Source organism: Haliaeetus leucocephalus, unplaced genomic scaffold, assembly GCF_000737465.1.
Source record: "Haliaeetus leucocephalus isolate CR32 unplaced genomic scaffold, Haliaeetus_leucocephalus-4.0 Scaffold273, whole genome shotgun sequence".
In the NCBI taxonomy this organism is placed as follows: domain Eukaryota; kingdom Metazoa; phylum Chordata; class Aves; order Accipitriformes; family Accipitridae; genus Haliaeetus; species Haliaeetus leucocephalus.
In genome coordinates this window covers 8,358,489-8,369,526 of record NW_010972709.1, presented here as the reverse complement: position 1 = coordinate 8,369,526, position 11,038 = coordinate 8,358,489, and the positions used below count along the sequence as shown (strand labels likewise).

The 11,038-nt window shown below is 39.3% G+C and overlaps 1 protein-coding gene across 1 annotated transcript in view; it reads right to left on the bottom strand.

Annotated features, from left to right (window-relative positions):
* Positions 1-1,054: 1,054 nt before the first annotated feature.
* Positions 1,055-11,038, bottom strand: part of ZFP64 (ZFP64 zinc finger protein) — a 10,358-nt gene continuing 374 nt past the window's right edge. The window contains 5 exon segments of the mRNA XM_010569625.1: positions 1,055-3,267; positions 7,146-7,397; positions 7,989-8,051; positions 9,042-9,203; positions 10,585-10,824. Coding sequence (XP_010567927.1) covers positions 1,967-3,267; positions 7,146-7,397; positions 7,989-8,051; positions 9,042-9,203; positions 10,585-10,824 — 2,018 coding nt within the window. The 3' untranslated portion in view covers positions 1,055-1,966.

Here is an 11,038-nt window from a genome sequence, read left to right as displayed (position 1 = left end):
TAATAAACCCTGAAACACAACTGTCTGTGAACTTAGAACTTTTGCTTCATATTTCAATATGGCATGGGGCTAGGAAACAAGTCTTTAATAATGCCTTTTTAATGAAGCATTTATGAAGCTTCTCCCTCTAACTGGAGTGTGGTCTTTTCTGACATCCACAAATGTCAGGCACACTGTCAGACAGTTCAAATCAAACCCCAGATTTTAAAACCAACGTTACTTGGAAGGGTTTTTTTGTTTTAAAAGAACATTAATTTAGAATCAAGGATTAGGAAGGCATAAGAGATATGGATCTTCAAAAATACTATTTCCCATAAATAATGAAGACAGCAATACTGAAGCAGTCAAGTTTAAACAACCCTTATTTAAAAAAAAACAACCCTAAAGTCACATTTTCAAGAACAGCCTGTATGACTGTACTTGTGAGTTATGACTGCATTTTCTTACTCGTCATTGTAAAGCAGGAAGCCTTACACTGTATGTGGAGTATGTACCACACAGAGGGAAGGAGTGGGAAGCACCCCCACATGCACAAAATAAAGGCTGTACAAACTAAAAATGTCAAACACGAGGCCTATTCAGAAAGTGGCCCTAATTATATAATCTTCATAAGTTTTCCAAGCATGTTTCTAGCACATAAAGCAACCATTCAATGTCTCCCACTAGCAAATACTGTGAAATTTAACTTGACTTTGATTCCCCAAGAGGGAATCTCAGAGCTAATTTTGATAACAGTCTCTTTTCAGTCTTCATGTATGTTAACAATTGTCCTTGGGATGCTGTCTGGATGTGAAATGATCTCTGATTTTTGCAGATCCAGACGCCTACACAGGTGTCTGTTTTCCCCAACTTGAGTCTGTTCTTTAACTAGATAGTTTGGTAGTGAAGATATTATTTGCAACTACTACAAGAATGCTCACCAGACAGGACTAAAATATTGCATATTTCAAAATACAGCCTAGAATTCATGTGTTATAGAAACATGCATCACATAATGGTAAGTTACTACCTCATTGTGATCCAAACTGAATTTACGCTAGAGTTTCAGACCTTAGATTACAATCTACTTTTTTATTTTAAATGGAATGAATTCTATCTTTCCCTTTTTCCCCTTTCACTTGAAAAAAACAGAGGCAAAATGTAACGTACTTTTACCAACCGTGCAACTACAAACAGGCAGCATCAAAATAAAAACAAAATTTAAGTAGTGTTTGTAAAAATATATATTTGCAGTTGTTTTGTTCTTTAAAACACAGGTGCCTCTGACAGAGATCACTGTGCTGTATATATAATTTTCAATAGTGTTCTTGCTAACAAAGTTAGTTATTACTGATGGACAGACAAAATTCTTTTGTCTTCTAAGAAAGATCACCTGGTCTTCTGCATAAGCATTTTCAGATTAAGTGCCAGGTGCTAGCAACTTCTACAGATATTAAGAAATAGGCCCCTTAAACTTTACTAGGGCTGCATTAGACCCAGTAGCAGACATTTCTTACAGATCAACAATCAGCCAGGTGCAGTTAATGAATACATAGCATGTAATTGAAACAGACTTCACCTAAAAATATACTTCGGAATGGCTTGGACTATTACCTTTTTGCGTGTGCATGAAAGAACGAGCCTGCTGTGAAGGTAATTCATCGTAAGGTGAGGCTTTCTTATTTTAGCCAGCACAATACAAGGATCATATTCTGGGAAGCTTACTGCTTGGTGAAATTGTCAACAGTTGCTTTGATGCTCAGGTTTTACAAAGAATACAGCCTCCAGTTTCAATAGAGGCACAGAAATATACACAGCCTTTTTCACATACAAGACGTTATGTTTCCATGTACAGACAAGTAAAATGTGTAAGTGGAAGGTATTTGGCTTTGTAGGACAAATCGTCATTCACTTATGTCCTATGCATTTCTGCTGAATTCAGCACTGCCTCTGAGACTGAAATTTGTTTAGTAATAGTACTTTGCGACTAATCTGGTATGGAGTCTGCTGGACATAGCAAAGCTGTATGGGCTCCACTTTGAATGATAGAATAGGTCTGCTTCGGGGCTTCTGTGTGAGAGGATGAAGAAAAGATAGGAGGAGGTGGAGCTGAAGTGGACACTGTTATGCTCTGACCTCCATCACTAACCACAGTCACTTCTGTTGCTCCTTCTTGTATCAAAGCATTAAGGCCTTCTAAGTCAGAGCAGCTGATTCCAGAGCTGGTGATGAAAGCTTGGTTTGCTGAAGCCTCATGACTGCCAACAGGAGCAGCAGGAATGAGAGTTTGATGTAAAGCACTTCCATCGCTTTGGTCATGGGTTGTGAGAAGAACTGCTGGTTGTGCCACCGGCCCTGCTTCGCTTTGAGATATGGGAGGTGGAGGTGGTGCCAACAAACTGACTTGGCCCAGAAGCTGCAAGCGGCTGTTGGCCGAGAGGTCTTCCTGATTCTGGCTAACTAACGTAGGAGGCATGACATTCACAGACGCAGCCTGAACGATACTGTTAGTCTGAGGGACCTGGTGACCCACAATGATCTTGACCCTTCCCTCGTTGTATGGAGAAACCTGAGCAGCCTGAAGTGGGACCTGGAGGTGACTGACAGTAATTGGGGCACTGGTCTGCCGACTGGGATCCATCTGGAGCTGTAGAACAGCCAGTTCATTATTTTTAGATCCATTATACATACTGTGCTGCTTCTTATGACTCCTAAGAGAATCTTCTCGGACAAAGGAAGCATCACACAGGTCACATTTAAATGCTTTCTTGGCATCCAATTTGGCAACTTGCCTGGAGCCACCTTGCTTTGGCCTATCTCCTTCCTTCTTCTCCACTGTTTGCTTCTTGGTCTTGACTTTGTCACCATGAGCTTTCCTCACATGAGTCGTGAGGTTGCTCCGCTGCTTGGTATCAAAGCTGCAGAATTCACATTTGAAAGGACGATCTTTGCAATGAATTCGCTCGTGCACCTTCAGAGCTGCCTTGTTGGAGCAAGAGTAGTTGCACTCTGAGCACTTCACTGGTTGTTCGGGCTGATGAGTTCTTATGTGGTGCCGAAGGCTTGTTTTGTTTCCACACTGAAATTCACACTCTGGACACTTGAGAGTATTTTCCATGCTGTGCTTGATACGAATGTGTGATTTCAAGTTTCCTTTCATGGCACACCGGACCTCACAGAACTCACATTTATAAGGTTTCTCACCAGAATGCACACGCATGTGCCTCTTCAAGTCTGAGTTGATTTTAAATTTAGCAGGACACATCTGGCATTGGAAAGGAGCATCTCCTGTCAACAAAAAACACAGTTCAAATCACACATAAGACACCAAGATCCACTGGAGAGACCAATGCTATAATGAATTATGTACAGCTGACTTGTTCTAAATACCTGTAAACTCCCAACATATTTTCAAGATGTAGAGAACTTTAATGGCACAGTATTTATCACCTGGTGCATTTGGGTGCAAACTCTCCATGAGCATGCCTGCCCACATCTGTTCCTTTTTGATGTCTGCATCTTATATATTCTCCATTTTCAGATTGTTTTATGTGTAGAACTGTTCAGTGTGCTTCAGATAAGTGACTGAAGTTTCTCCCTTGTCCCTTTTTAGCAACAGTATAACTCAACTAGTGTTTAAAATTAACAAAAATAAACACTGTAACTTTAACAGCTGCTATACTTTTGAAGTCTAAGAAAACAGCGTAAAGACATTCAAGTCTTGGGTTATTACCACAAGATTTACAGGGAGGCTTGTAGGTTAACTTTAAGCCTAGGTAAATGGTAGGCTACTGCAGAAACAGATGCTTAATGGGCACCAGCCTTACTGCTCAACCATATATTCCTTACTGCCTTTCTTGTACATTTGTTCACATGGTGAGTTCGATTAGTTGACAAGAAAAACTGATTACTTTTTTTGGCTTGGTTCGTGTGGTGCGGCACAAATACTATTGCTGGCACAGGAAGGCAGTGGAAACTCTTTTCCAGAACATAGGGAGATGTAGGGACAAAAGTCCATACCTAGGTCAGTGTCAGGTGACTGCACAACCATAGGATTACTACAGCTATAGGAGAGAGGGGGAAAAAAAAAAAAAAAAAGAGGGATCACAGCTACATAACTGCAACTGGAAAAGACAAATGTGAGACTAATGAAACATGCATGCAAGTATGTGACTCTAGGGAAATGTGCTTACACAGAGAAGTAACATTAAGCTTTTGTTTTTCTGACATTACAGCAACCAAGAGATATTTGCACCATGTATCATACCTAATAATGTTCCACAGATCAATTCAAGAAAATCTAATATCAGTTTGTATCCTCACAATATCAGTTTGTACTCACGCAAACAGGTATAGAAAATATTCGTAAGTGCCTGGGGATTTTTTTGGTGGGGTTTTTTTTTTTTTTTTCCAGAGCAATGCTGATCCAGAAATCTAACACTCAACTGCAAGATCCTTGTAAGCCTATTTATGTCAGACGACCTACATGAATAACCATTTGAATTGCCTGGATCTAAACCACTATTTTGCATTTTCTTTATTTGCAGGCTTGTGTCACAACATGTATGACCAAATTAAGCTGTAGCTCTGTTTAGTCCATAATCAATTCCAGGGTAAAGACCAGTGACTCCACTCTGAAGTAATTAAAAAAAAATCCAAAGCAAACCTACCAACCCAACTAAATAACTGTTCACTTTTTTTCTTTAATCTAAATATGTAGTTCTCCAAAATACCTAACCATGAAGTCTTTAGGTAGGTATTATTTTGAAAAACTGGAAGAATTGCGTCATTAGGTTCTAAGATACCCTTGGCGGGGGAAGGAAAAAGAGAGTATACTTACTTCAGCAAGCATTTATCTTCTTTAATAATCAAACTGCAAATGGCTGATTTATTTTATAAGTTAATATTTTATAGAGTTTTTGATAGCTGTATAATTTTGCATAATTTGCTTATCCAGCTACATATGTCATAGGTTTAGCTACATATTTTTCAAATCAAGTTGTGGCCTACTGTGCTAATCCATGTATCTGTTTAATAATTGAGATACATGGTGCATTATCTATATTAAACAGATTTTATTAATGAAGATGTAAAATAAACTACATGAACAAACAGTGCAGTCTCAACTGCATACTCAGCTACTGAATTTTTATCTACTTTGCTGATGAAGGCACAGTACATATTTCAATGACTTCATTTTCACATACAGGGTAGCACAATATATGAAAATGAATTAGTAATTTTACTGAATATAGCAAAGTATGTTGGTTCAGTTTATTTAAAGAGTAGTCTATTACTTATATTTCCTTACATTTCTGTCCATACCTAATTGACACTGACAGAATATAGCTTAAAAAAAAGTGAGTGTCTGATCCTGGAATTACTAATTGTAGGAGTAGTTTTACTCAAATTAACAGGAAACTGATCTTAGATGACTAGTTCAACAAGTAATGTTATGCAGATGATCTCACTCAGAGCAATGTAGATTACACTCACCTTCTAGAGAATGACTTATTTAATTCCAGTAAGCAATGTATTCTACATACCAGTCTCACTAGTCTTACTTTTCTCCTAAAATTGTGCATAACAGCTTTGTAGCCTAACAAGGATGAAATGATTACTTTGAAAATTCTCATGCCTCCTTCCAGTGAATCAAAGAAAAAAGTCGTTTTGCAAAAGACGATTTATTTTGGAGAAATGGAAGAGACAACAAAACTAAAGACTTGAATTTTAGCATAATTCCATTGCTTAAGATACAACAGACTGATCTGCCAAAAATAAAGAAGGAAGCCTAAAACCCCTTCCCAACTACTGCAGTATTTAATGCCACAAAAATCTAACTACTGGAAATACAAGAGAACCATGATCATTCATAGGTTCTCCCACAGCCAAATTCAGAGCATATCTGCCCATGTACATAAATGCACAAGTATGCATGCTCTCATATGACACTGGGAAAATGCAATACCATATTTTCTGACTAGTGTTTACTTACAGATAACTTCTCATAACAACCCATACTATTTTGACTGACCATCGCATCTTCTTATATAGCAATAGAAAGAGAGAAACTTTTAAGACCACTGCCTGACAGTCCTGCCTGTTCCATCACAGCAGATTTGTGAAGTATAAAAGATTCTTTTCTGCTAGAGACAGATTGGTTTAACCCTCCCCTCCTTCACAATGCACAAGGGATTTCTTTCTTTTATCTACTCAAAATAAATCCCATCTTGCACACATCTGAACTAATGTTGTTTAGTACTCGAATTCAGAATCAGATGTAGGGTAGGTTCAAAGCTAATCTAGTAATCACTGAACCATAACCACCTTGCAGCTAAAATTCACAGAACTAATCAAATGTATAAAAGACAACACAGAAACTAATCCAGTACCCTGGATTAGGTGAAAAACAACATACAAAGACAACTGTACAAAGACAACTGTACAGCAGTACCTTTACAGCAAATCTCTTCTAGGAACAATCCATAAAAGAGAAATCTGATTAAAATGAAACTTAGGCAAATAATGCAAATATAAAATGATACAACGTTTATAAGCCTGGAGGCTAAAGCTTTCTATCCATAGAGAAAAAAATTATATGGGCAGCATATAGTTCTGGCTGCTCATGCTATGCTGTTAATGTCCATGAGTCTGCACATGGAAGGTACCACAAAGAAAGGTCAAAAAAAAGATGTAACTTAAATTGCTAATTACTTGCTAATTTATTGATGCAAGAAAATTTAAGCTATGCAGCTGAGGTTTGCACTGATATAACTAGTTCAATTATAAAGTAATTTCAGTGTTTCTAATATAGTGGACCAGATCTGAGAGACACAGATAGGAACCTAGATACTCTTAAACAATCAATCAAGCAATTAGATCCTTCAGTTCTACTGGTTTGAGAACATCTAATAGGCAGTTTCAGAATCAATTTAGAAGAAAATCTACGAAGAGTCAGATCTGTCTTCTGATTGCTTCCAGGTATTTTTAGTAGAGCTGTATTGCCCTGCTAGATTCTATGCCCAAGAAATTCACAGAAGCTGGATGCCTAGGTGCTTTTGAGAATTCAAATAGGCCGTTTCTGGCATCTTGACACCTGTATACCTTTTAAAATCTTCCCTATGACCTTCAAACCTTTACAGATCTGAATTTTAGTATAAACTTACCTGTGTGGGATCTGAGATGTACAGTTAGCTGGCTAGAGTTGCGGCTTGCATAAGGACAGATCTGGCATTTAAAAGGACGCTCGTTGGAGTGAATGCGCTGGTGCTTGTTGAGACTGCTGCTGTCAGCAGCTGCATAGTCACAGTGTTTACATTTGTAAGGCTTCACCCCAGTATGAGAACGCATATGCATCTTCAGCTTATCTTTACGACTAAAACATTTGTTGCAAACTTCACATTTATGGGGCTTGTCTCCTGAAAACAAACAGAAGAGCATCAACACATCAAAAATTTTTGCAACATAAGGGTATTGTTGCAATTAAAAAAAAAAAGCACACACTAAACACTTAACAGAAACGGGGCTAGTTTTCAAAAGCTGGACATTGGATTTCAGCAGCCATCCTATCAGCCAAGAACTCTTCTATGCTCCAGAAGGCTGCATGCACAAGTACAACAAATATAACCCTTTGGAACTTTCTCCCTTTAAAACTCTGAAGTTGCGGTTTAGGGGGAAAGGAGGTGAAATGTTGGAATCATTGTTCCATATGAAGAATAAACTAGGTTTATGCACTACCACCACACTGCACCCTGATAAACATGTGATCTGCACCTTAGAAATTTAACTGTGCCTTAAATCGATGTACAGTGTTCATGTTTCATAGCTGAGTGCTACCGCCCATAGGGAGACACGGCCTACCCAAAAAGGGCAATTCCCCAGGCAGAGACAACTACAATACTAGAATGTACAGACATTCTATAGATATGCTATTTTGTAGGAAAATACCTTTTGGCAAAAAGCCAAAAGGAGGAAATCAATCAAAACCAAAATATAGCAATTGTATAGACCTGTGTGTGTTCGTAGATGACGTTCCATATCCTTCATGCCATAGGAAGTCTTGAACTGGCAACCTGAAAATGGTAAGATTAAGATCATTAAATTCAAATAAAATCTAAAAAAATAATAAAAATATACTACCATATTCTGGGAATTATGTTTATTTTCAAGACCATTTTCTTTAAAATTCAGTATTAACAGAAAAAGAATTCCCCATCCTGTTTACTCACATCTACTTAAAATAGTGACCGGCTTACTTATGAATAGTTTTCTAACGCTTCCCCTAGGAGGCAATTCACTCTCTACATTACCGTTTTCTGTAAGCTTTGAAACAAATTCTTTGGAATCTTTGCCTAGGATTTGAGATGCTCTTTACAGTACACAGGGGATGCTGGGGGAACTAATTAATTCCACATATGACTTCAAGTTAGTGCAATTGGGAACTCAGGTAACAGCTCACCATTCAGGAATTCTATCCAAGTGGAGAGTGCTACAGTTTTAGAGCACGGAAATGAATGCTAAGCATTTGAAATATGCCTTTCAAATGAAGGCAAGCTTGCAAAGAGATACTGTAACTTTTGCTACCGTTAACATGACTACTCATCTACACGGCTGTCTCTGCACAAGTTTTCTGCATATTGCATGGTTTTTACTCATTAAGGTCTCCAAATACTTCAATTCAATCCATCCTCATAAAAATACTAACTGACTAAAGACAAAACATATAATGCAAAATGCATGTATATTTCTCATGTACAACAATGGTGGTTAGCAAAAAGGTAGCAAGACTCTGCTCTTACATTGCTATGGGTATGGGCATAGGCCAATATCTATAAGCAAATCCACTGCAGCATACCACAGTATATAGGACCAAAATCTAAGCACGTGAAATCAATAGCAAAACTACTACTGGTATCAACGGTAGTACATCACACCCTTCATAAGTAGGTTGCCTTCCAGGTTCTGCACATCTTAACTGTTTAAGACAGAGCTACTGTGCATATCACTATACGAAACCTATCAATTTTAAAATGAAAAGGAAGAAGGTATAGCCCACATCTTACCTGGATAGCAGCAGTTTAGTTTCTTCTGTGTAAGTGAGGAAGTGGATTTTCTTGAACGCGCTTTTGGTGGTGTAGAGACGATAGCAGCAGTTGGAGGCTCACTGCTCTCACTGGGCAGGTACGTTTGATAGCCATGCTCAAAAACAAACTCTGGTGCAGAAACTAAACACAAAGAAAAGCTTAAATTTGAGAATATTAACTTCTCCAATCAGAAAAATCTAATTATTTTCTATTTTCATTAATTCCTTCTCTATTCTGTTTTTTCCAGCAACATTCTGTTCCTGGGTTCCTACTCACCTGGGGGAGGGGGAAAGGAAAAAGACTTTTCTCTCCCTTGCTAACCTGCTGTCAGTGAAAATTCCATCAAGACCTGATGAGCCATGCTGAACTTAATACAACCCTATGTAGGCCTGCTTGTCTCCCTTTGAATCCTATCCGACCGCACTGTTCAGTTTCTTCAGAAGTTCATTTTTTTCTGATGCCTGTCCAGGTCTTACATTAACAAAGGTATGTTTGTTTTTCAACAGTGGCTGTGCTACAGCCCAAAGGAGAAAAAACCTCGAATTACTTACACAGCAAATGATGCCTTTTTGACAACATGTAAACAATTTTTTTTTAAATTGTTAAAAAAGTTCAGCCTCTTTCAACTACACTGTTTTTAGCTGTTACTCACAAGAATAACAGCTGAAACGATCTCAGCCAAAGTAGCAGCTTTTAAATCAATTAAACAACGCTATTATACCCCAAAAGGGCAGAAGGATATAACTGCCCTCATTTTAAAGATGAGTAAATATGAAGCAGAAAAATGACTCATCCAAAACCCACAGTGAGTTGAGGGATTATAATACAAAAATTCCTGGAAGTGAGCCCTGAATTCGGTTTGTTTCACTGCTCTTCCAGATTCTCTGCCCTAATCTGTCTATCCAAATTAAAGTCAAATAATTCGGATTTTAGTAAGGTCCCAGACCAAAATAAAATAAAACTATATATAGAAGGGCAAACCTTCACACACGGAACAAAATTCTAGTTTTATTTAAATGTCTCCAGGATCAGGACCTCACTTGAGCCTTCACATAGGCAGAAATTTTGAGTAATATTTTTCCTGCCAATTAGTTATGGGAGCAATGTTAGGGAATGCAGTGTTCTCACATAAAGAGGCCTGGATTGGCGCCCGACAGCAATTCTGTGTCTGTTTTTCATCAAGAGCACTCTTAAAAAATAAAATGCATCGTAATTTGATTATTTTCCGTAAGTATTGACAATTTTAATTAGTTTGCGCTAGTTGGTTATACAACACTTAAGCGAGTCTCTAAGCGAACTCGTATCTCCACTAGCAAATTCGGTAACTGTGGTCATACCAAAGCCAAGAAGGCAGCACGCCACTTATTTTTCTTCCTTTGCTTGCAGGTACGTGACGACTAATCTGAAAACGTATTTTAGCTCAGCGCGACGGGGACGGTCTGCACGAGCAGAGGGCTATGTAACGCTGCCACTTTGCAGGAGTCGAGTGCTTTCAAGCTCCTGGTACGTAAGACCGCGGTACCTGTGATGGTTTGGGTCTCCGAAGCGATGGTCCTGGTCGACGTTTGTGCCTGCGTCGACGGCACCGTTTCTTCCGACACAAACTGGACCGTACTGGTGGCCCCGGCTGTCGCACTAGTGAGCTGGCAACCGCTTTGCTTGTGCCCAACGAAGGCATCGAGGTTATTGAACTGCTGCTTGCAGATGCCACAAATGTGGATGTCGGGGGTGAGCTCCACCAGCACGGTGGTGCCGCCGGGAACTGTGGAAAACAGCACCAGGGTCAACAACTCGTTTTTGAGAAAACGGGAACGGGTGAAACCCCCCTAACTGACACACCGACCTCCCGCTGACCAAACGCCCCGGCCGCGGGGGAGCCCCTCAGGGCCCGGCCTGGAGCTGTGGGGGTCAATTAGGGCGCTGCGGGGCACCCGGGGCGGGGGGGGCTGCCGGCCCCGAAGGTCTCAGGGTCCCGC